The sequence below is a fragment of the Podarcis tiliguerta genome, assembly GCF_965153285.1.
Source record: "Podarcis tiliguerta genome assembly, chromosome: 10".
Lineage (NCBI taxonomy): Eukaryota > Metazoa > Chordata > Lepidosauria > Squamata > Lacertidae > Podarcis > Podarcis tiliguerta.
Genome location: NC_139543.1, coordinates 43501554 through 43528138, shown reverse-complemented (window position 1 = coordinate 43528138; position 26585 = coordinate 43501554). Strand labels below are relative to the sequence as shown.

General features: G+C 43.3%; 1 protein-coding gene across 1 annotated transcript; it reads left to right on the top strand.

Annotated features, from left to right (window-relative positions):
• Nucleotides 1-108: 108 nt before the first annotated feature.
• On the top strand, nt 109-25048 carry CCDC134 (coiled-coil domain containing 134). Its single transcript, XM_083400394.1, has 9 exons — nt 109-2087; nt 2990-3242; nt 11690-11849; nt 14951-15063; nt 16595-16716; nt 18381-18465; nt 20157-20338; nt 21561-21632; nt 22960-25048. Exons 4-9 carry the CDS (start codon nt 14961-14963, stop codon nt 23083-23085), a joined length of 690 nt encoding a protein of 229 aa, XP_083256520.1. The 5' UTR covers nt 109-2087; nt 2990-3242; nt 11690-11849; nt 14951-14960; the 3' UTR covers nt 23086-25048.
• The last annotated feature ends 1537 nt before the right edge of the window (nt 25049-26585 follow it).

The window sequence follows — 26585 nt, the reverse complement described above, 5'->3', positions numbered from 1 at the left end:
TCATTGTTTTGGTTAATACAAAATGATACCATGTTAAGAGAAAGCTTTTGTGGATCAAGGGTTTTACTATATCTAGCCAAATTCAAAGTCAGCACTCATTTGTTTTTTACACACACACACACGGTTGGCAATAGCAACAGTAACAGTGCTCTGAACCCTTTTGGTACAATAGCTGAGCATTCTCTGAAATCTTCCCTCTAAGGGCTGATTCTCAAATGTGACTACTGGGAAAATCTATAGTGATAGATCGTAATAGGATGCACCCACATTGTGTTGCTCAAATTGTAGTCATTGTAGCATTTTTTAATATGTTGAAAGGGTGTTCTGCCTTTCATTTAACAAAACATTATTGCCTGATGCTTCAGGAGTTATATAGGTTACCTGTATGTATAAAATCTCTAAAACCACTATACAGAAAAGGCAGGAGTGAAACAGCCACTGCCCCATATGTTTACAATACAACCAAAGGCTTACAACCTAATCAAAGACAAGACACACTGCAAGGAAAGGGAGGTAATATAAAAGAAAGGATGATCAGGAGAGGCATGCCTGCTGCTAAGCGGAAGGGCACTTTCACAGCACAGAGCGGCAAGAGAAAGGCCCCAGGTGCAACTCAAAGGGTAATCTTAGGTGTAACAAAGAGACTGGTCAAGTGAAAACTAGAGAATTAGGCAGTATCAAGGAGTGAAACAATCTGAATGGCAAGTGGGAAATAGGACAGATAACAGCAGAAGAGGGCTAAGAATAGAAGCAGGAAGCCAACAAGAAAGATACAAGAGTAGTCTATCAAGGAAATAAAATTAACCAGAATGTTGGGGGTGACTGTAGAGGAATGTGAATCCTAGCTGTACTGATCAACTGAAAATGGCGAGCTCAGCAAGAAGGACATGAATATATAGAAGAAAGGCCTGTAGCTCATTGGTAGAGGATCTCCTTTGCATGCCGAAGGTCCAAGGTTCAAGCTCTGGCATCTTCAGGTAGGGCTAGGAGAGACCTGTCTGAGCCCCTGGGCAGCTGTTGCAAGTCAGTGTAGACAAGGTTGTAAAGTCTGGTGCCCCTCATATGTTGGACTACAATTCCCATCATCCCTCACTAATGGCTATGTTTGCTGGGGCTGAGGGGAAATGGAGTCTAGCGGCATCTGGAGGGCATCAGGTTGCTGAGTTAGATCGTCCAATGGTCTGACGACGTAAGGCAGGATTAGCATAAGAAAAATCTTTTGAAAAGAATCAAACAGTTATTTGTCTTCCATGCTTCCGAACTTGAGAAGATCAACATTATCAAGAATGTAAGAAAGTGTTTTTTTGAAAAAAATGGGGATTTATCCCTTGAGAGAAGTGTATGACTACTGCAGCAGTGCACATAAATTAAAGGCCCATTGTGACAAATACAAAAAGGGGAGCATTACACTACAAGATTTCATACTTGAATAAACTTACTTGCTGGAATGGTTGCCCCTTAATGTATTTTTACAAGCCTGTCAAATCTTAATGATTTTAATTAAATCATTTATATTTAATTGCATTTGCTTGTTTTAGATAATGTACGATTCCATAGACAAAAATCTTCACTAATTATTGGGAAAGGCCATCTTATTTTCATTATCATCTTCCCTACTACATTAGCACGCCAAAACAAAAGTAGCCTTAAAAAATTATGAAGTATGCCTGTAACTTCTATGCCCAAATAATTAAAATAAGCCCTGCCAAATATTCAGTAAAACTGATTATCTTGATTAATCTACTGATTAAAGAAATTACTGAGATAAGGAATTTGCATGTAGGGTAACATTTCACAGTTTGATCCAATTTTCTGCTATGTAGTTAGCACTCTGCTCAGGTTCTAAACCAATTATAAAATATGTTTATAAAAGGAATAAAGGGTTGTGTTATGTATCACTTGCGATGCCACGGGGACTAGCCCAATGGGTGCATGTAAGATGTAGCGCTGAGACATGTAATGCACAGTAATTTGAAGCACAATGGATGCATTGGAGATGAACAAAAATGACCTAAGTGCTCTGGGAACAAGATATTGCTGGTTTGTTTCCCTGAGACAGTCAAGAAAGCTTCGAGAAAGTTATTTAGGTAAGTGTGCTAATTGCATTTTCCAAAGTGCTGGCTTTGACCTCTTAAAGTCTTACACCGCTCAAGATTCCAGTATCTCAAGGACTACCTCTCTTTGTATGAACCTACCTAAAACCTACAATGGTCATTTGAGACCATTTCCCATGTGCAGCTCCTAGGAGTGCTCAGAGGGTGATAGACCCGTTAAGTGCAAAGCATTGCTTGCTTTTTGCATTTGGTAATAGGACATTCCTCTTCACTCAGGCAGCTGGTCTTAGCTATGATTGGGAATTGTGGTTTTGGTGCTCATCTTGTGGTTGAGTGAAACATAATCACTTCCAAGTCTCTAATTTAAAAAAGCAACAAATAAAATTTAATAATTTATTGCTCATAAGTGACTGGAAAGGCTGGAAATCCTATTCTCACTCACCTACGGGTAAATCCCAGTGACCTCAACATGTCTTACTTTGGGAGTAACGTCCAGCAATGCACTTTTTTTTGCCTGCTGTGATCATGCAATTTGTGGGTCTTGTAAAGCGAGGCACCTCTCATGTCCCAGTCAAGCCAGATGGATATTGGTAGCAGCGTCCTTCATATTTATAACAGAGACAGAGTACCTGTGCTTGCTAATTATTATTGCAACTGATTAAACAGCAAGCAGGTGTTCTCATTAATCACTAATTGCTTCCTGCGCTCACCCCGCTTCCCCGGACCAAACTTGCGCGCAGTCTAAAGAACTCCTCTAATTGCCTTTCAATGCTTATTATGATTTACACGCTGCTTCTCCCAGTATGTGCAGTACAGTAATTGCTCCCGAAATTCTGTGTGTGGGTTTCTGGTTTTTTAAAATTCACCACCCACCATGCAAATCAGCACCTGGCATCCCCCCTATTAGTAAACGTGGCTGTTTCCCCTGCTTACAGCTCAGTAAGCGTGGTGATGGGGAGAGATCTACCAAGCTGGAAGAACTACAAAACAGAGGCCTCTGGGAAGCGCACGGAGGAAATGACGCGCCCGTGCAGGGCATGCTGGTTTGCTTAGCAAGCGAGGCCAGTCCGCTGGGGAAAGCTGCCGGGAAAAGGAAGAGCGGCTCCAGCATGACAGCCTCGCCAGAGTGAGCTGCTGCTGCTGCTCGGGCGACTGGAGACGCCGGGTGCCCTTTTCCGGGCAATGCAGGTGAGGTTCCTTCCCAGGGGCTCGAGAGCGAGGAAGCGGGCAGCTTCCACCCCGTGCGATCCCAAGCTGCTTCTCGACGGGCGGGTTGGCTTTACCGAGCCCCAGATCGCGCTGCCTGCAAACTGCCAGGCTGGCAGCAAACTGCTCCGTAGTTCTGAGCGCTTCCGATCCTGCAAATGCAGCCGAGGGAGAAGGAGGAGGAGGAGGGCGAGAATGGAAACGCCGAAGTCCTTCGGGAGAGCCAGGCCCCGAGGAAGCGTGAGGTCCCGGGAGCCCCGGTGGATAGACCAGGGAGGGGGGCGGCGGCGGCAGCAGCAGGTGGCGGGGATCGGACTCCTGCTGCAGCCCCGTATCCGCGGGAGAGCGCGCGCTTGGGCGATCCGCTGCCTGGAATCGGGAAGGACCGCGCGGCTGCGGGGAGCGAGTGCGGATCGCCCTCGCTTTCTTCGCTGCTCGCGTAGGCAGGCTGAGCGAGGCGGCCGAGAACTTGTCTCTGCAAACTTGGGGGAGCGCGCGGGGGGTTGCCGGCGTCGCGCCCTTCCGGGAGCAAGGTCCTCCGGCGTGTTAAACTAGACCACGGAGATGTATTTAATCACTACGTAGCTCATGCTGTCCGCTGGTGAGACGCCCCTCGCAAGAAATAGCTGCGGAATGATCGTGATCGATGCCACAAAGAAAGAGGATCGTGTCACAGCAGTCATTCTAAACTAATGGAGGAAGGTGCTCTGGTCTACACCTTAGTAATGATGATTTTGGTGGTGAATTAAGGTGCAAAGCTCTCCTCTGCTCGGTGTCTGTTCGGGTCTTTTGCACTTTTCGTCTTCCCTGATCAGCAGGCCCGCATTTCCTCCGGCTTTATAAAAAGGTTCTTGATGTCGGGTACCTACTACCCATCGCATCCTGAGTCCCAGGACTAAGCAGCAAAAGGGTTTTCACCTTGATCTTGATTTTATATAGACGCACAAAATGCAAAATGAATCATTTTCTGTGTTGGTAAGAGAGAGGAAAAATATTTTGCCCGTTTTTTAGTTAGCACCACAAACTCTTCTCATGTTATCTAGTAGCTGCTATACAAGTTCAGTCCTGCAACATTTTATATATTATTTTTTGGGATTATCTGAAACATTTTTTTTAAAAAAAGGTTTAAGAGCTCTACACATATTTGTCACACATTCTGAAAAGCTCTCATTTTGCAGATATTTGGGGAAACTGGAATAGTATGCACCTAAATTTTACTCAAGAGCCGACCCATTGAAATTAATTAACTAAGGTTCATTTTAGTGGATCTACTCTGAGTCCAAGTTAGCTGAATACCAACCCCAGTAGTTGCAAATTTAGGTTGTTGGGGGTTTTTTTTGGTCAAGTTGAGCATATAACAAACAATACCCTAGGAGGGTCTAGAATAGAAAGGCCCTGAATCTAGACATACCCTTGTTTCTCTCTGGAATCCAATACCATTTATCACAGATGCCAGAGGGGGAATATCTGGATGTTGTTTTTGAAAGCAGGTCACTTGCATGGACAATAAGTAATAAAGGGTTGAGGTTGGTTTTGACAGCTTCTTTAGCATGCATGTTTAAAAACATATCTTTCTACAGAAGTAAATTGAGGCATGAAGAAGCTACTGCCATCACTATGACAAGCTCCAAGGTTAGGGGCCTTGTTTGATACTGTGTTAGATGATTTTGGAACATGAGGTTGCCTGCAGATTAAGTTTTTGGGGTGGATGAATCTGCAAAGCCCCCGAATCGGTTGCTGTAACTGCTGTGCTCTCTCACACACACCTCCTTGCACTACATGAATGACTTTTCCTATGGCATATTGCATTAAACTAGTTTTCCCCCCCAAATTTGTCAACTTAAACCATAGTGTCTCTTTTAGTTCTCTGATAGTGACTATAGTGTGGCATTTGTGTTGATCCTGTTATTTACTTGCAATGGAGCTGGCTTCCAGTGTTTGTAGGATTGCAGCCTTAAAACCTTAATTATACTTGTAACTCCATTAAACATTTACTTCCCATGAAATTTATGTTCAAGACACTCTTGCTATTCTTTACTGTTGAACTTGAACGTGACCTTTGCAACTCTCTTTATTGCCTGTAGGTATGTCATTTGACTCTTGAAGCCAACACCAGTGATTCCATGTGGATCCTCTTACAGATTAACTATTGGATTTACTATTATTTAGCATTTGATAATCGCCCCGTAACACTGATCTCTGGACAATGTGCAACAAAAAGTTACAAAATGATAAAATACAAATAATTCAATATAAATGCAACACATTCCCAAACTGCACAGATTGTTTATATCTAATAACCATTACACTCAAATTCACCTTGTCACATGGAGAGCAGAAACCACCTCGTAAGAGCTAAAAACATAAGAGCAAAGAGCAAGACAGCCCCAATGAATGTAGATGTATACTAATAATATTAATTAAGAATGAGAGGATGTTGAAAGACCTGGGAGAATAGAAGTTGTTTTTCCTTGGCACTGAAAGGCTATCAACATATGTGCCAGATGCGCCTCTTCTAGGCATAGTGTTTCATAATACAGGGCCACCACTGAGAAGGCTCTTTTCATCATCGTAATCTTGCACACTTCTGTTTGCATTGGTGATTGTAGAAAGGCCTTCAGTAATGATCTTTGGGCATGGGCTTGTATGTATGGGAAACGGCATTCATTTAGATCTGAAGGTTCTATGCTATGCAGAATTTCAAAGGTCAAACCCAGCACTTTGAATTAAGCCTGGAAGCGGATTGTCCTACCCTCTGTTGAGGAAACTATACCTCTTACTGCCTTGTTATATTTGCCTCCACTCTTTATTCTTTTCTGCTTCATGTCTTGTCTACATGGCTGCACAACGAATGGAACTTGCTTCTGACACGGAGCTTCTTCGCCTGGTGCTACTTTGATTACATATTATAAGAACGCAATATTATAAGAGAAGAATGTTTTGGACTACAATCCCCATCATCCCTGACCACTGGTCCTGCTAGCTAGGGATCATGGGAGTTGTAGGCCAAAACATCTGGAGGGCCGCAGGTTGGGGATGCCTGCCTTATCCCAAACCCTAGACCAAGGCTGTGGTCTAATAAACACTCACCTAGGAGTAAGTCCCATTCAAAGTCAACGGAGATTACTTATGAGAAGACATGTACAAGATTGCAGTGTGATAATGATGTATTCACTATGCCACCCTCCTGCCTATTTGGGGCAGTATATCCAGGGGTATCCAGTATTGTGGCCTCAGTCTGTTCTTAGACTGTTGCTCTCATCAGCCAGAGCCAGCACGACCAAAGGTGAATTATGATGGGGACTGGAGCCCAACAATATTTGGAGGGCATCATATTTACCCTTCATGTAGCTAAGCCCTTTGGAGGGTTTTGGTTTTGAGCTTTGGCTTTTGTGTGTAGCTGCATCTGCCATGTTGCTAATATGCTTATGATGTTTTATTATATTCTGCCTCTCATCCTGGATATGTGGTATGCTGCTAATATAGAATAGCATGCCTGGATCCTACCAGTGGCTGCCCGCTGAATACTGCAGAAAGAAGCAGAATCCAAAGTGATTTTTTTTACAGTGCTTCAGTTTAATGTTTGCAAATGACGAGATATTTTGTTACAGATATGATTCTGGATTTGCTCCAGTGAATGAATTCTCAGACATATTTTTCAGTGTGTGAAACAGATTGTTCTTATAAAACATGCTGCTGCTTCTGTAGTTGGATATTAAATCTTGTATACAATTGCTGTGTCTTGATCTCCTCCTCACATATATTCCCCTCCCGGGGCACCCTTTCCAGATCTGCAAGGAGCACTGAGCATTCAATGCACCCCTAAAGGATACCCCATGGTGCTCATCTTTCCTTCTCTTGTGTTCTTTGCATTTGCGTTGGGAAAGGAGGCTGCAAAAGATAAGGGCACTTGATGGTGCTTTCTCAAATCCTTCGTAACCTATATTCTGACAGGTTTATGTCCTACTTTTGTGTTGCTCACCGCTTCCTAATTGATAGAATAGCAGTGTGCAGATGACAGTCTGATAGCTGAGCTTTTCAGAATGCCCCCGGGGGTAAACGCAAATAAATTGGATGTTTACCCTCTGAGCACTGGGAAGCGGTGACTCTTCTCTCCTCCACCCCCAGATTGTTGAAATAGAAGCTTTTCTCTTCTAGCTCTGCCCAACCCAACTTGTAAAAGGTTCTGTGGAAACCTTCAGGTGCACAGAGTGCTCTGCAAATTCTTAATTTATCTTCAGAACAACTCTTTGCTATCATTTTTTTAGGCTGAGAGAAAGTGCTTATGCCCAAGGCTGCCCAATAAGCTTCATGGCGAAGTGGGCATTTGAACCTATATCTCCCCAGATCCAAACCTGGTAGGGGTTGCTGAGTCAATCTCCACCTGAGATCCAGCTTGTCTCCTGGGAAAACCTCAGCAGTGCCAAGAGAGCCTCTGCTGCTCCACAAGTTACTTTGAGCATCAGGTTGCCTGCTGCCTGCCGCAGCAAATGGAATTCTAGTATTGTCCTGCCGTGCACAGGAGAAGCGAGTAGGCGAAGACATGGATTGCAGCAGGGAGCTTAGGTGGGAGGCATAATGGCCACCAGAACTTGCTAACGCTGGCTTTTGAGCTTTCAAAATGAAGGTGTATAAGCCTTATAAAACAAAGGCCAGCTAATCGGCAGCACCACATTTTTGCATTGGCATGGCCTAGCATTAGCACAATACATAGCCTTAATATTTAGGTTGCTGGGTTCAGACTTGTCCCACTCAATAGGGCGGGACTCAGTTCTGAGTAAATATTCATAGGATCGTGATGCACAGTCAGGATTCTGAAGCACTGTTTGCATTGCACGATGGAAATTGCGAACGCCAAGCAAAGCAAATAGACTTGAATATCTCGTTCATTGTTCCTGGCATCCTTGATGGCATCTTGTTCATTGTGCAGGCAGAACTTGAAGAGGTCAATTGAACAAAAGGTTTTTTGGCTAAGATGCTGAATGGAGAGGTCTAGTACCTGACCGTTGCCCATTTTGTCAGTTTTGTATGAACATGTACCCTGGTAAACAGCATTTCCATCCGCTGCTCTGGTTCGCCAGAAGCGGCTTAGTCATGCTGGCCACGTGACCCGGAAAAACTGTCTGCGGACAAACACCAGTTCCCTCAGCCTATAGAGCGAGATGAGCGCGCAACCCCAGAGTTGTCCGCGACTGAACCTAACAGTCAGCGGTACCTTTACCTTTTACCTTGTATTACACACTTGAATCCATTACAGTCAGAGGAATTATTGGAATGCATAAGATTTAAACACATATGCATTTTCTCTGCAACATTTGGGTCAGTGCATGATGACACTGGGCTAGTAATTTGATTTTCTACTCTTAATCATGCAGCTATAGTTCACCTGCCTCCTTTAAAAGTCTTTTCAGTTCTTCTTAAGAAGTTTAAATTATATTGGAATTAGGTTTTATTCTCCTTTATTTGTTAAAACCGGCTAAGAGAAGCCAATGTTCTTGGAGGAGCCCCCCCTTCTGCCGCCGCCCCTGTATGTGGAATAACGAGAACTGGAAAAAAGGAAAAGGCTTGATTGGAGCAGGGTTATATATAAATGTTGAAAGCTTCAAGATGAAAGGCTGGTGTGTCTTTCTCTTTCAGCCCTGTTTTATTTTGTACGGATAATGGTTAGGAAGCCATAGGAAAATTGGTGAACCAGAAAGCCTGGCAGCAAACTGCAATTCCTCTAACCCTCCAATTAAGAGCAGCAAGCTGCTCTGATTTCCATTAGCCCCTCTCGTGGAGCGGGTCTAACTTCTCTGTATGTAGTCATTTGCTGTCTTGTTAGCTGAGGCAGGACTGAGCATGGCTCTCTAGTGGAATATTTATGTGTCACATTTAACCTGCGCTGCAGAGTAAAGATGATATAGTGGTGGTTGTGGTGGTCGTAGTAGTACTGTCAATTGCCACCACTTCATTTTCCTCATGGTTTAAGTCTTGGCAGATATCTTCTATTATATCACCTTTCCTTCTGTCTCATGGAAGCTACTGGTGGCATGTACATCTGTTGCGGTATACAACATTTTCAGCTTCTACTCTCATAAAGGAAAATAGCCCTGCTGGTAAATGCCACAGTCCCACCCCAAATTAGAAAGGTATCTGATCAACTTCAGCGTTGCCCAGATAACATGACTGGAAAATACCTGTGGATGGGCCGCAGCTGTGCTGTGATGGAGTGAAATAGGTTGGATTTCTGAAACAGAAGTACTGAACCAAAGTAAATATCGGGCTGTGGGGAGATCAGAAAAGGAAATAGCAATCAATAATCATAACATCTGGAAAACAAAACTGGATAGCAAAAACATTTTAAGAGCTTGCTTCCTTGGAACCAAGTCCCTTTGTGTTCAGTAGCGCTTGCTCCTAGGAAAGTATTAATAGGAGTGCACTTTCTGTTGTTTTCTGTTAGTTGAATAATTGTATGACTTCAAGTGTTGATTTTTGTGTGTGTATTGCATCTTACTGTATTCTGTATATACTATTCAGGGTCACTGAAACAAAGAGAGATTGTGAAGAGCTCCAAAATGACCTTGTCAAACTGAGTGAAGCGGGAGATAATAGCAAATGCAATTCATAGAATGGTAGAGTTGGACAGGACTTACTTTATTCCAGCAGGCCTTTTAATGGTAGTTTAATTTTATATCTTTCTTCACTGATTCTCATCAGTTGTATTGTATTTTTGTAAACAACTTAGTCTGTTGTAGCTAAATGGTATATAAGTTGTTTAAGTAAACCAGAAATAAAGTTTATAAAATGCGTGGCACGGAGAAAAGCTTTTTTCCCTCTGTTCCCAACACTCGAACTCGTGGCCATCCGATAAAGCTGAACGTTGGAAGATTCAGGAACGATAAATGAAGGCACTACTATGACTAATACTACTTCATAGCTGAACTTTTGAACGTGCTCCCACCGGAGGAGATGATGGCCACCAACTTGCAAAATACAAATTTATGGAGGAGAGGGCTATTGGTGATGGCTATGAGCTATGATGACTATGTTCCGCCTCTGTGGTTGGAGGCAGTAATGCTTTTGAGTTCCACTTGCTGGAAACCACAAGAGGGTAGAGTGCTCTTGTGCTCATATCCCATTTGTGGGATTCCCATAGGTATCTGGCTGGCCACTGTGAGAACAGGTTGCTGGATTAACTGGGCCAATTGGCCTGATCCAGGAAGCTCTTCTTATGCTGTTGTGTACTGCCCTGAAAACTTCGTTGATCATCATCCACATCATCCTCATCATCTTCCTTGGAAATATTGCCTCTGACAGCTGAGACAGAACATAGCCATCAAGCCTAGTAGCCATTGGTTGCTGTAAGGCTATCCTAAATTCCCGACAATGTCAAGAATACTGGTGCATCTTTGCATTACTTTACCAAACATGCTCTCTTGGAGGTAAAAACAAAATAAAAATAGGAGCATGCTCTTATCTATGGCAAGTACCTGAGATAAGCTTGTGCCACGGAATGCTCTTTACAGTATTTAATGCCGCTTAATGGATTTTTCATCCGTGTCTGTAGCTTTCAGCCACTACAACTTGCTTTGATATTGCTCATGGAATAAAACCTATTATTTTCTCATTGTGAAAGTCCTTTTATGCACAGTGTAATTGGTACTTAACATTCACTTCACAGTCTGGACTGTAAGCTCCCAGTGGACCAACCGATCTCTCACTAGCCAGCTCCATCTGTTTCCAAATTTGTGTTGGAATCCCAGGAACAGACAGGAGGCGTCTTCCACCACTGCGGGTGCTTACTTGGGAAAATATCTCAAATTCCTGGGAGCCACATATAATAAAACTTTATAAATCAAGAGCTTTTCCAAATTCTAGCACCAACTGTTTAAGTATCTAAATGACCAGATGTTTACAGTTCCAGGCTGAATGGTTTTCATTTGCATTTGCCTCTTTGCTTGCATAATACCTGTTTGTTGCTTTTGTTTATGTCTTTATTGCATTTATATCCCATCTTCTCTCCAAGGAGCTCAGGGTGGTATACATACCTTTCCTCATTCCTGTTTTATCCTCACAAGATTTTTGAAATGTGGGTTGTAAAACTAGTTCTTACTTTAGAATTTACAGTTTGTGGAGAATACCCCCAGAGAATTTTCTAGCAGAGTATATTTTCTAGAATATTCTAGAATATGTCTACTGTAAAAGGTTGATGAGACTGGACTTTCTCTTGAAATCCATCAATGTAGATTTTTATTGCTGAAGCAGAAACTGTTACCCAAGGTTTCAGTTTTTGGGATGTGGAAGTGAAGGGATCCCATGTCACTAAATTTAGGTTGGCCCCACAAGTTTTAATATATTTGAGCTTGTGTGTGGTAAAGTTTGCCTTTAGGGAAAACATTGGTATTGATAGGTGGGCTCTTCCTCAACAATTTTAATTTGTGTTGCAGATAAACTCAACTGAGAAGAACACAATTGTGATGTTGCTGCAGAAGATTCATAGAAAAAATTTCTGGATGATCATTGACTGACGGCTTTGCCTGATGTGGTTTAGTGAGCATCACAATAGCCAGAACAAGTTGTTCTACATTCCTTTATTTGAATTACCAGGTAGAGGTCTTTGTTTTATTTTTGTCCTTAAATTAAGCTGTGCTCTGAGATGTGCTTGTAGCTAAAGTAGATTTATAACCAGTAATAAAAGTCTGCTGTTGTCATACTCCCAGTTTCTTTTATAGTAAATCTTTTAAAAAGATAACTATAAGTCTATATTACTCTGGGCAAACACTCTTTCTGTATAATGGTAGGGTATACCTAATATAATTTTCTCAATAGTAATTGCATGGGTGGAACCAATCTTAAATATCTTGAATAAATTTACGTAGGAAAAATGTCTACAGATAATGAAAACATGTTCTCTGTAGGTGCACCTGTCTCCTGAGGTATAAGCTCTTTATACTCCAAAGCATGTTGTGTTCAAAACACACAACTTAATTAGGATTCTTACTGCAGTCTATAATCCCCTCTTTGTCAACGCAGGAGGCAAATGTTTTGTGGACAAGTCAAAGCCTATTTGGATTTATTTCCATGAATAGGTAACTCTGATCCCCATATAACTGATAAAACTGTAGCATTCCATGTAATTGGAAATCTTGCCATTTTTTAAGCAATAAAGGCATATTGCCTTGCTGGTATTTTTGTAAATTGTCATCTACATGTAGGAACCATTTTCCTTAATGTTATTGGGCAGGGGTGGCCAAATTCATAAGCCCGGAAGGGGAGGGTGAGAAGTGTGTTTTAACTGGGTCTGTTTGTGCCTGCCATCCACCCTTCCAATTCCCCTTCCTCGCCCATCTCCTCCCTCCTGTCTGGCTTGCTCTCCTGATTTGCCAGCCGCCACCTCTGCTCCTAGGGGAATCTTCTTCCCCAGGGATGGGGTCAGGACATCCTTGACACCCCCTCCCTCTCTGTGGTGTCAGGTGGCCCCAGAGCAGCTTTGGGTGAGGGCCCTCCTCAAAATCACTGCTTGAACTATTCTCATCCCTCAAATTGAGACTGGGGCCCAGTGGCAGTATGTCAGGCTCCTCCTTTACATCATTGCCCAAACTGCTGCTACCTTCCATCCTGGGGTCATCATCTTCTTCCTCCTCTTGACACACTCTGCCAATCACATCCTGCCCCCAGCAGAGTCATGGAGATCACAACACTTGGTAGCAAGTTTAGTACTTAGGCAGTAATGTGGAAACACACGGCCAATTCACATTAGGAAATAAATCCTATTGATATCTTATATATCACGTTTTTTGTCCTTTTCTGTTCTGACTAAATGTTTCTGAGATAACCCCTCAACCATGTTTTGGTGTGTTATTTTAATCTGAATGTAGGAAGACAGACGAACCATCAAAGATTTAAAAAGGTGGTTAGAAATGGAGTCATTGCACCATTTTTTGACTTCATTTCAGATCACTTTGATTTGCGTTCGTCACAACATTCAACATGTCATGGAACCGTCTAGACACAATGCGGCACATTTCTGTAATGTACATTATGTACTGGATTATCTTTTCAGTTAGGGAATAGCACTGCACTCTCATAACCTAGTCTTCCGTTAACATTCATCTGGCAGCAATTCCTGCTCACTTTGTTCCTGTTGAAAGCTAATCAGGTTTCTCTTATTGCATGAAGCAACTTACAGAATTGACTCAGGCTTCCTCCTGTTCAGACTTCCTGGCCTAAGAGGATGCTTCATGTTCTGTCACCATTGATGACTAAACAGTCTGAACCAGTAGCAACATGTTTAATGGATTATCTCACCATCAAGGTTGCGGTTTTGAAGACAATCATCTCAGTGAGAAAAGTGTATGGAAATGATTGTGCTTCATTGTGGTCTGCAATTCTTGATGGTGCATAAGAACTGCTTTGCATTAAGGCCTATTTTGGAATTACTACCATATTCATTTCACATTAAGCAAACCACAGTTTTGTCAATCCTCTTTTCAAATCCTTCAGATGAGCAGAAGTGTGAATTGCATTCATTAGATGTCCATACGGCCATTTGATTTTTACTTGCATTGCACTTGTGAGTTTAGAAGAAGAGGTGCTAAATTTCATTGACTGTTCAAGAAGGAGTAGAGCTTTTTGAGCTTCTTCCCAGACCCTTGCTAGGTTTATTATTTCTGGAGATTCACACATCCTCCACAAGAAGCTCAGCCATCTTCAGCACTGCAGACATGTGTCTCAGTTGCAGCTGTCTGTATGCCAGCAAAGTGGAAGTGGCCTCATGATGTTTTCTCTAGCAGAATGCAATGGCCATTGAGGGCAGAAATTAAACCAGGGTTGGAAGAGCAGTGTTGCAGGGTGATGGACTTCTATTCTCTCTGCTCAGTAGGGAATGCTATAGTCCTCCCATTTGTGGGATTGCACGCTTACTGGGAAACTGCTGTTGTGCAGTCACTTAGCCAGCCCTCCTCCCTGGTTTAAAGGCTGCAGATACCATTGATGCACACCTGCAGCATTAGGAAGAAGCCGAACAGGTTTTTTGGCAGGCAAGCTTGGTGGACAAAATGCCAGTTAAAGGGAGGGATGGAGAGCCTCATGCTCAAAGTTCTAGGCATTTCTGAGATTTGGCCTGATTCGTATGGGATTTGGCCAAAGAACAGCAGTTACTGGTAATCGCAATTTCTGTTTTACTATATTGAGCCACTCATGGACTGGAAATTTCAAGCCTGTTTTTGTATATTGATCAGATTGTGGATGTGAGACCTGTGGTTTGGATTTGCACACAATGATGTTTGTGGCGATGCTGAAGCACAAGTAAATATCCTCATTGCCAGGGAAAACAGTAACTTTCAGATTGGCTGCAAGGCTGGTAAAGAAGTGGGTGGATTGGAGCATGCAGCTAAAGTCAGGATGTGGCCTGTGAAATGAGTAAGGAGGTAGCCAATGTGGTGCCCTCTCAATGTAGTTGGGCGCCCACCTGTATGCTGAAGCTCAGTCTTGAAACTTTGCCTATGAGAGAGAGGTTTACTGTCCATTTACTGCCAGTGGTGTCTGTTTCTTTATTTCTTTGTTGTCTTCTCCTACACATGGGGAGTTGCTTATGTTAATGAATATAAATTAGGTAGTGAGAGTGGAGAGGTTTCTGTGCTTTAACCTCAATCATTAGAATGATGAAAGTATTCTCCCTCCCCTTTCCCCCCTTCTTTCCATTCCAGGATTTTAAGGATGGATTATTTTCGAGCCTTCACTTTTCTCTTTATGCTGATATTATCCAGAGGCGTCACGGCAGACACAGAGAAGAAAACCCCTGATTCAGGACTAGAAATCTGTATCCTTCTTTCATTGCCTTGATTTTTGTCTGTGAAAGTGGGGTGTAACTGAGAGAGTGTTGTTTGTTAGGGGGCCCTTTTGTGCTTAGCAAGGGTGGAGAAAGGGAGTGGATTTGTAAGCCTTGGGAAAACATGTAGATTGGTACATGTGCATGTAAAAGTATATAAACTGCAAAAGGGTACGCATAGATACCACAAGGGGCATTCTGAAGCACTAGGCTGGGAAAAGCTCATCTGAAAGGCCCATGTGAATTAAAATGTCTCTGCCTGGTGACAAAAGGACATCAGTCACTGCCAGGTGAACCTCCTGGGAAGAGCATTCCAATGTTGACGCTCCACCGCTGCAAAGTCCTCTCTTGCATCCACAGCTGTCTAACTTCCAGACCCTTTCAGCTGCTAAGATAGGCAGAGGGGACCCTCTTGGTAGTTCCTCCACCTTCAGAGACTTGGGGATGGGGGTGGCATGGCGGATAAGACATTCTCTGTGGCAGCCCCTAAGTTGTGGAACTCCTACCCCAAAGAGGTGTGTCTGGCACCTTCATTTTGCTAGTGAAGTCTCCAAAGACAGAGCCAAAGAGGCCGCAAGTCAGGCATGCCTTTTATTCTAAATGTCCCGTCTTGCCCAAATACTCTTAAAGGAATTACCAACCGTTTCACCCTTGGGCCTGGTGTATTTTTCACAGATATGCAGTGTTGTACTGTGTGAGAAGTATAACGACCTTGTCCTTCCCAAATAAGCTATGTACCCCAATACCAACACTCTTAAAAAGAGAGAGAGAGAGAGATATCTCATCCTGGCTCAGTAATGTCAAATAGGCTTCACTTCCTTCCTAGCACACTCAACTTTTCCCTCCATACTCCCGTATGAAAGCCATTCTTCACATGATCTTCATCAAGTTGGAAAACATCACTGTGAAATAGATGGATTCTTTATGCTGACACGGTGATTGCAGCACGGCACGTCACATGGTTCTTCCTCTGGGCAAAAAGTTTCTCTGCTCTTTCTGTTTCAGGAGGGGTTGTATTTTTCTCTCTCCTTGACTCTCCCTTGCTTTTAATTGGTAATGTGAACCCTTGTCATTTGTATTTCCCTCTGGATTTATGCTGTCATCCTCCATAGATTCTAGTTTACAGCTGCCAGGCCACCGAGAGCAGATATTCTTTGCAGTCTCCGTAAACTTTATTTATTGTCATTGGCTTTTCCTCAAAGAAACTGGATGCAGTAGTTAAAAGAAGCCTGGTCCCTTGTAAGGGCTACTTTGATGGAGTGGGCCCCAGATCTCCTATTGCCTTCCCTCTCTGTTCTTAAACTTAAAACTTTTTAAAAAATGGTTCAGAGCCATCATCCATACATAGAAATTAGCATATACACATTTTATGCAAAGTCCCCAAGTCTTTTTATATACCTAACAATGCCCCAGGGTGAAGGGCAAAAAAGACGCTGGGATTGTGCTGTGGGTTGTGGGGAGGGGAACATGGGGCAAGAGTCTGGATGTTCTGTAGCACATGGTATCCTTGACCAAGTTTCAGATAAGAAGCTGTTCGAAGTGAAACGCAAAGACCAGATGAATGCGTTGAAGAACCTGATTGAGCTCAACGATGTGAACCAACAATACAAGATCATAGACATCATGCTCAAGGGTCTTTTCAAAGTGAGCCTTGCCTAACAGAGCGCAGGATTTATTTATTTTTAGTTATGGGGTGTTAGATAATCTTAAAAGCAGTGTGGGGGGCCTAAGAAGAATAGTGTAGTGTCTTAGTCAACAATGCCTCTTTACTAGAAAAGGTTGAGGTGGTGGTGAGGCAGAGACTTGGCACTATGACCACCTCACAATTCCAGTGAATTGCTGGTGAATGTAGCAGCTGCCACTCATTCCAGACACAATTGGTTGTGAGGGGAGGGGAGATGGTACCTCTTAGGGTCTGCTGGTTTTAAATCTACTGTGGGAAGATATCCTAGGATGGTCTAGGCCTTACCTTAGGCACCCTCACCAAGTGCTTTCTTACACTTCCATCTGCAGAGTAATAATAATAATAATAGTAATAATAATAATAATAATTTTATTTATACCCCGCCCTCCCCAGCCAAGACCAGGCTCAGGGCAGCTAACAACTAGTAATAAAAACAAATTGATTAAAATACAACTTAAAAACAAGATTAAAATACAACATTAAAACATTAAGATGCAGCCTCTTCACAGGAGGAGAAAGGAAAAAAGAAAGAGGGGGGAGGAAATCAAATTGTTTCTAAGCCAAAGGCCAGGCGGAACAACTCTGTCTTACAGGCCCTGCGGAAAGAAATCAGATCCCGCAGGGCCCTGGTCTCATGAGACGGCGCGTTCCACCAGACCGGAGCCAGTGTTGAAAAGGCCCTGGCTCTGGTTGAGGCTAATCTAACTCCCTTAGGGCCCGGGACCTCTAGGGTGTTGCTATTTATGGACCTTAAGGTCCTCCGTGGGGCATACCAGGAGAGGCGGTCCCATAGGTACAAGGGTTCTAAGCAGGTAGTGACCATTTTAGGTGTGTCCAATTGATGCACAACTGCCGATGCATGGGTCCTTTTGGACCCAGAAAAGGATGGAATGGAGGCAGAACGGGTTTATGCGCACCTCTGCTGATGTGCATGGCAGCGAGGAATGGAACCCCATGCAAAATGGTCACCGCCTGTATGTATGTAGAAGAGCATTTTCAGCACCTGCTCTGTAAAAATAGATTGCCTTACACTGGAGATTTGCCCAGTGAATGGGTCTGTACATTCAGGACCAGCATGAGATCTTAGTTGTTCTTCTGGGCTGGTATTTGGTTGGGTTTAAATGAATAGCTGAGGTATTATATTAGACTAGGTACTTGAGAAGTGATTTGCAGCTTATTGATGGTACCATCACATCGTATGGAGAAGGTGGTTGTGGCTTCATACAGTTGCTGTTTGTCTGTGGCCCTCCACCTGGTGCTGTGTGATGTAACTGTGTCGCAGCACAAATGTTCCTGTGTGTTTTGTGCTTGCTACAGCCCAGCATGTTGAAACCAGGCTCGGTCCAGGAACTGCAGCTGTTGGTTCCTCCACAAAAATGATGTGAGGTGTTTTGAAGGGCTGGGATATTCATTTTCACAATTTGGTTTCCTGGCTTTTGAGGTTGTTATTTCCCCCAAGTTTCCTCGTCTGTCAGGGCTGTGTCAGATGGGCATTTGTAGCAAAGCAGAAGAGGTGGGGGTGTGCGGCTGAGAAGAGGCTGTTGCTGGCAGCACAGGTGTGGGAAAGAGATGTTTTTGGCAGGAGCTGATATCAACCATGTCTGCTTTCTGTTGTGATGTGCAGGTTCTTGAAGACTCGCGGGCTGTACTTATAGCAGCAGATGTCCCTCCAGATGGGCCGTTCCCTCAGGATGAGAAGCTAAAGGATGGTGGGAGCTCTTTGCTTTATAATCCCGATTTCTCCATCCATCATTCTGTAGCCGTTAAGTTTGTAACAATGAGCTGTTCTGGCATTACAGCTCTCATTGCCATTTTGGCGAGTCTTGCTTAGCCACCCCTGTCACTTCTGTTCTGGTGTGTCATCATTTCTGACATTTGCAAAGGTCCTGGGATGGGAACAGAGCCAAATGAGGCTACATAGCATATGGTACATGAAGCAGAACAGAATCTTATTATTTCGCCTGTGCATATAATGGAAAGTTAACACTCGTAAGGCTGGTCAGTATCATTAAACAGGGACGTGTGGGTTCATTCAGATTGATAGCCAGTTTCTCCCCACCCCTGGCCGGAATCTGCAACTGGAACCCTTGGTTTTGTGACTGGACTAAATGTATGCAGATTTGCATTGTCTCCAGATAGGTACATTAATTTGCAATTTGAGACTGGCTGGTTATGTTTCCGGTCACTTTTAAAAAATGTTTGTTGAGCAAAGAAAAATTAAGAGAGTGGAAAAGGAAGGGCAATTGAACCTATGAGGGCAGCCAGACTTCAAGCTATTGCAGCATGAAAATGGTAGGCACTTGTATTTTCATAACTGTGGAGAAGCAGAGATTCCAATTCTTTTGCCCAAGGTACTGATTTAGTATATTAAGGTATCCTACCTTGTGCTTTTGGCTGGTGTTTTTTGGCCATGCAGATTTCCAGAATCAAATCCTCATTTAAACTGTTGATGCCAGCCACTTAGACAATGAGCAGTAGTAGCCTCCCCCCCACCCACAATGCTACTGCCATCAATATCTGTAATGAAGGGAAGGATATAGTTTTAATAGTTTTCCTTTGCACTGATCACAGGTAGCCTGAACCCACCTGGAATTCATTCTCTTATTATAATTTTGAAAATACTATGCGACTCCTGTTTCCTTTGAATAGCTGTAGGAAAAATTATGTCAGATTGAATGACACACTACTTTGGGTTCCTTGCCAGATTTGTGGGCTGCTAACTTGCTTTCTGGATTTCTGAAGTTCACAGATATGGATGTGAGCATATTAATCTGTCCCACCAATATTTTATTTTCAAATGCTCTGTACATAAGGTTGAGCCCTCTTTTCCTGTATTCATAAACTTGGAATAAAATACAAAACCCTTTTCTGTACAATCACTAATATAGATTAAAGGTAAAGGTACCCCTGACTGTTAGGTCCAGTCGCGGACAACTCTGGGGTTGCGGCGCTCATCTCGCTCTATAGGCCAAGGGAGCCGGCATTTGTCCGCAGACAGCTTCTGGGTCATGTGGCAAGCATGACTAAGCCACTTCTGGCGAACCAGAGCAGCGCACGGAAAGACCGTTTACCTTCCCGCCAGTGTGGTACCTATTTATCTACTTGCACTTTGACGTGCTTTCGAACTGCTAGGTTGGCAGGGGCAGGGACCGAACAACGGGAGCTTACCCTGTCGTGGGGATTCGAACCGCCAACCTTCCGTTCGGCAAGCCCTAGGCTCTGTGGTTCTATTCTGTTCTGCCCTCCCTTCTCCTCACTCACATAAGCAATAGGAATGGTTAGAGTATGTTGAGCTGGTAAGCAGCCTGCATTTGGATTCCATGTTTATTCTCATGGAATTTGTCTGATCTCTACCAGCGGCAAAACTCCTGATTTCTCATTTGTGGCTCTTTACCTCTAGCATATTCCCATGTGGTGGAGAACACTGCATTTTTTGGTGATGTAGTCCTGCGTTTTCCCAAGATAGTACACCATTACTTTGACCGCAACTCCAACTGGAACAACCTGATTCGCTGGGGAATTGGCTTCTGCAATCAGACAGGTGTATTTGACCAAGGTCCGCACTCACAAGTCCTCGGATTGGTAAGGCGGTGTGCTGGTTTGACTTCTCCTCTGATGTTGTTGGCCTCTGATAATGGGTTGGCGATATGGGATAAAGGAATATGAGTTGAGGAAAACCAAGATTCTAAGGGTTGCTTCAGTCGTTTCAGTATCTGTATATGGAGGGTGCTCTTGTGTAGGAACTAGCATGAAGCTTGCATAAAGATGGTAAAATACGACTTATATGTGCATTTCACACTAAGTGTGCACACTGAGTAGTAATGATTTTTGCTTCTCAGCAATAGTATAATCCATTCATACCTGTGTTGTTTCTTTATTTATTGGATTTTATAAACAAGAATAATGTTATACAAATAAGTATACCAAGTTTTCTCATGTCACTTGTATATCACAAAAATAGCATAATAAATGTGGAAAAATATCTACATGTTTCATTATTAGTGATCAGTATGTAAGTTCTTGATTCATGAATTGGTTTAAACCAACCATAGGCAAATTCGGCCCTCCAGATGTTTTGGGACTACAACTCCCATGATCCCTGGCTAACACGACCAGTGGTCAGGGATGATGGGAATTGTAGTCCCAAAACATCTGGAGGGCCAAGTTTGCTTATACCTGCTTTAAACAATTAGGAAGAAAAGAGGAGGAGGGGGAATGATGAGTGGGGTGGGGTGGTTATGCTTCTATTCTTCTACTTTGGGGGGCGTTGTGCCAGCATTACTTGTATGGGTTCTCTTACTATTCACTTGTTGTACTTCCTTGGTGGTGCATATATGCGTTGTTGACCTGCATGACGGATCTGCACAATGGTCACATGCTAGTTTCTGCAGGGAAGTTTTCCATGTCAGAGTTCTGTGATGTGCAATCCCGTATTAGCCGTATGGCTGCACATTTCTGCATCTTGGTCTCTGATAGGCTGCTTTAGCTCACAGCAACCCTTTATGCCATGCTACCTTTGTGCGTAGCCTATGCTGGTCCCTGATTATTTACACAGCAAGTGAATGAATTGCAAGATCAGTGGTTCAGCCCACAAGGGACATCAAAACTTCTTGCACTTGCAGTACCCTTAATTTGGGAGGGATAGTTTTTTCACATTTGGGGGAATTTGCACTGAACTACCAAATGAGGCTGGGAAGCTTCAGTGGCGGGTGATGTAGTTTCAGGAACTGAGAAGCAGGCAGGAGGGTTGAGAAGATTACAAGACATGTGAATGAAGCTGATCTTCACTATTTTTCTTCCGCAGATGGCTCAAGAGCTTGGAATAAGTGAGAAATCTCCAGAATACCGGAACCCCTTTAAAACAGACAACTCTGAAGTAAGATAATAAAGCCATTAGTGCACCCTGCCTGTTTTTACCTATTCTGGCCATTGGGTTGCTGACACCTTTCTGGGACTTGGCAAGGGAAGAAATGGGCAGCACTGCTTCATGATGGATATGTGGTAATCCCTAGGCACAACTAGCTGGTAATAGTGACTCTGTTCTCCGCAGCAACTTCCAGTGTGGAAATCTTGTGCAGCCAGCAAAATGCACACTTGGTTGCATGTTTGGCTGACAGTTCATATTGTTACCTCCAAAGGGAAATTGAAAAGGGAAGCCAGCGCACCTGCACAACCTGTAGAAGTTCCCCTTCTGACGTGACAACCCAGCACTGCAGCTGGATGCAGGCACTGACCATGCGCTCAACTTGGCCACACAGAAATCTCACCTGCAGCTGCCCATAGTGGCCCTGCTCAGTTGTGTTTGGTACTTGATGCATGTTGCATCAAAGGCAGCTGCAGATGCCTATTTCTTTCTCTGTCTCTTTCATATCTGGACTGATTTAGCTGCTTTGCAAAGCAGATTGCCCCTGGAAATAGGTTTTTGGGTAGAATCATTATCATAGCTCAGGACATGAGAGCTGTACCTATTGACACCTTTCCTAGTTTTTTGTTCCTGCTAATGCAGATTTGCAAATAATGCCATACATGTTATTAGCAAATAAAAGTGTTTGCTGACATAGATATGTGTGGCATAGTTGTGGGGGTTTTTTTTAGAGTGCCAGAATTTATTTATTTTATTTTATATTCCACTTTTCCTCCAAGGATCTCGAAGTATTGTACATGGTTCTCCCCCCCCCCCCCCTGCAAAAACACACACACCTCATGTCATCCTCACAAAAGCCCTGTTAGGTCAGTTCAGTTGTGAATGAGAGACTGGTCTATGGTCACCCAGTGAACCCTGATCTCCCAGGTCCTAGTCCAACACTGCAGCACAAAGCCTCTTTATCTTTCTTTTATTCACAGAAGTAACTGAGGCACTTGACTAGGGTTCTGCAGGTAGCTCCATGACATAATCAAGAGTTGACTTTGGAATCCTAATAAGTTCTCTGTTCTGGTGATTATTGGGAACCCCCTTTTCCATAGAGATGCCATTTCCAACGCACAGCAGTCGTGCAGATCCAAGAAGACTATCCCCATTAATTGTGGATGGTCTTATATAATCTAAAGCCAAATTCATGTCTCCTGAATCCAAGTCCCTGAAACTACAGATATGAAAAACAGGTGTAAGTGGCAGGAGGAGGTGTAATTGGCTAACTGTGAGGCTTGTGCGCAGAACTGTCTCTTTGTTCCCACGTGGCTGAGCTCATCCTGTTCCCTGTCAGTTTTTCCCCAGTGCGGACACATTCCAGAAGGCTCTCCGGGAGGAAGAGAAGCGAAGGAAGAAAGAGGAGAAGCGGAAGGAGATCCGCAAGGGGCCTCGCATCTCCCGCTCGCAGTCGGAGTTGTAATGCCGCCACCTGCTCCTGTCGCCGTGACTTGCCCTGGGCGGGAGATGGAAGCTGCTGGGACAGGCGCATCCCAGTCCCTTGGTGACCTCAGGAAAACGCCAGGATGTTGCGGTTTTGTTTTGTAAGGTTTTGGAAGTTTGTTTCTTCTTTCAGCAAGACGTTGGCTAACAACTGGATTGAGCTGTGGGAAGCGCCCCAGGCAGAGATTGCGGTCTTTGAGCACATCTTCCTTTACGGGAAGGCTTTTTCGAGTAACTGGAATGTACAGAGTTTGTCAGAGGCTGTTCCTCATGTCTCTGTGTATTTTTGTTTCATGTGGCTTTTGCCAGTTTGTAACGCTTAGGGAGAGGGGCGGCGAAAGGGAAGTTCTCTGGCTCATGCCACCTCTGCAGTTCATAACACGGGAGGTTGTGAATTTTTGTGCAGTCAGAATGGTAAGGTGACACAGAGTTGCAAGATTAACTTGAGAGGGCAGCAGAACAACCTTCAAAAAGTTAAGGGTTCTAAGAGTTATGGGTTAAGGACATAGATTCTTTGGGATTATTCACGCACTGACAGAGTACTCCTTTTGAATGTACCTAGGATACGTCAAAGAGGTGCTGTTATTAAAATGCTGTAATAATCCACACTCCTTTCTGGTTCTATGGTGTCAAAGTCTTCCTCTTTTTCCACAAGGCTGTTAAACCATTTTTTCTCATAAAAGAGGAGGAGGACGGGAATTCATGTGGTTAATTTTGGCTTGAGAAGATGAACAGCACGGTCGGGTCGTCATCAACGGGCACTTGCACTTGACAATTTTGCCATATTGTACTGGTCTGCTGCAACAAAAAGAACAAAGACTTTTGTGGCACTTTCAAGACTTAACACATTTATTGTTTGTCATCAACGGTGCCACTACTGCACAATGGGAAATTACTGAAACATTCAAGGAGATGGGAGATTTCATTCCCCTTCTTTATGGTGAAGGGAACTTATCTGCTCATCTTTGTGAGACACTAGAAGAGCTAGAGAGAAGTGATTATGTAAATTTCTTCAGCTCCTATTGTCCAGTGGGTACAGAGTGGAACTGCTGTGTCCATAATTGCTGACTCTTGACTGTTTCAGTACATCCCCATCCCTCAGTTAATGGTGCCGTTGCAATCTTGGTGATGACCTTTAATTTGAAATGTCAAGATGAGATACTCACTTGCCACTGTTCTTACTCCGCGGAAAAGCAGACAGTCTGACAGTGTAGATTTTGTTCTCTCAGTTCTTCTTCTCTGCTTGCCTATCAATTGTGTCTTTATTACATGGTCAGTGAAATTCTGAGGGAATTGTCCTTCCCACCCAGTCTACTGCCTTATTGCTCCACAGGAACAAGCTGCCTTTTTTCTTGACTTTTTCAAGCATTCCATTTAGGTTTGGACCTGGAGCTAAGTTCGTTTTGGATTCCAGCTGTACTGTACTTGCTCTCATAGTAAAGGCCAGCCAGCCTTGCCCACAGTATGGTCAGTGTTCCCTTTTAATTCCCTCTACTGATTTCTCCCTGGCCTGCTGACTTGTAGGCCTGTATACTGCAGGCATTCAGCATGAAGTCACTGTGCAGTTTGCCACAATGGGTAGCTCTTGTTCAAGACTGGGATAGATTTACACCAGCAAGATTATCCCCAAACACTGATTAACTGGAGTATTGTATTTCCTCTAAGTGTGATGGCCCCTCACTGTCATGAGTAGCGCTATAACTTGGCACACTACTTGTCAAGATTGGTTTGGACCAATCTTGCCAGTGGCGGATTAATTTGTGGGAAAGGAGGGTTGTGGTTTTTTTAGGGGACATTTCAGTTTGACTTGCTGCCTTTGGGCTGTTTTACAAGGTTAGAGATGGTGACGACTTTTATTATCAAAATTACATTTGCTTTGGTTTTGGATATGTATTTAAATGGACTTTGCTTTTCTTGAATAAAACAGAAAATTGTAAAAAAAATATGCAAACATTTGTCACTGGCTTGTGAGGCATGGTTCTTGATAGCATGGGAAATACTTTCTACGATTGTCAATGAAGACACTCAAATTCAGGACGAAAGGGAGAAACGTGCTAAGAGGAAGGCACGCTTGGCAAATCCACACTGTGATCAACTCCCGCCCGGAAACCAATGTCCCCACTGTGGAAGGATGTGTGGATCCAGAATTGGCCTCCACGGTCACTTACGGACTCATTGTTAAAACCGTGTTTATGGAAGACAATCTTACTTGGCTATGAGTGATCGCCAAAGAAGAAAAGACAGACTCTCTTTAATGTGTGACGTAAAAGCAGGACTGTTTCAATGTTGTTTTCTTGGCTGGAGATGAAGGAGCAGGTTTTTCAGTTCCAAATACATGTAGCATTTCTAGAGATGGTTTTCTAATTAGTTTGCAACATCAAACACCTGCAACAAATACCCAGAGCTGATCATTTCTCTCTAACATTGCCCAATCCTAAAGTTTACAGAAAGCTGCTTTTTACCATCTAGCTCAGTATTGTCCACACTGACTGGAAGTAGCTTTGTAGGATTTCAGGCAGGGAGCCTCTCCCAGTCCTCCCTGAAGATGCTGTGGATAGAACACAGAACATAAGAACATAAGGGATGTGTGTGTGTGTGTCCACCACAAAATGCCCTCGGATTACACTGTAAACTTTACACCATATGAAACAAGGAGGAAACTAAAGCTATTTTGCATGGAAATTTACCCTAGGACATAGAATAGTGACAGAAATTCTAATTTAGGGAAACTTTCTTCAGTTAGCCACCTTTTTGTTTTTATCTTTGCTCACTAATATATTAACTGAACACTCAAAACTTGTGGTAAGCGTTCCTGAATTCCATCTTGCCCACTTCCTTTAATCTGAAAGGCCAAGGATGCCGTCCAAAACACATGAGCTTTAATGTTGTGTAATATATGGGGATGGAACATCCATGAATTAATCATTCAAGGGTATTAGATATGGCCAGTATCCTTGGTTTTCTATCTTCAGTATGGCTCTGTGCCGCTGCTCCTCACATCAAACACAACTTTTTGTATCCTGTTGACTCTGTAAAACTAATGCAGCACTGCTAAGCAGATACAAGAAGAAACTTAATCCACTGGTGCTTGGTGAAGTGTTGGCATCAACTTTTCTTCTTGAAGCCACATCTGAGAATGTGAACACGCTCCATTTATTACTTTCAATCCCTATTTAAACCTGCACTGCCACCTCTTGAATAATCCAGTGAAAGTATGGCACTATTTATTTGGATAATTGATTGAGAAGCAATGGTGAAAGTGGGAGAGAAGCAACAGATGCAGGACCACAGAATAAGATTTTGTGCATTGTAGGACTTAACACTTATCTTTGAGTTCTAGAAAAAACAGGCAATCCCCTCCTATCAGTGCTGAAGGGAAAGGTCAAGAGCTGTTTTCACAATGACACTCCTCAGCTGCTTCCTGTAACCTTGGAGAAACACGCAATCATGGATCATTTCTGGATAATGCATGTATAATGT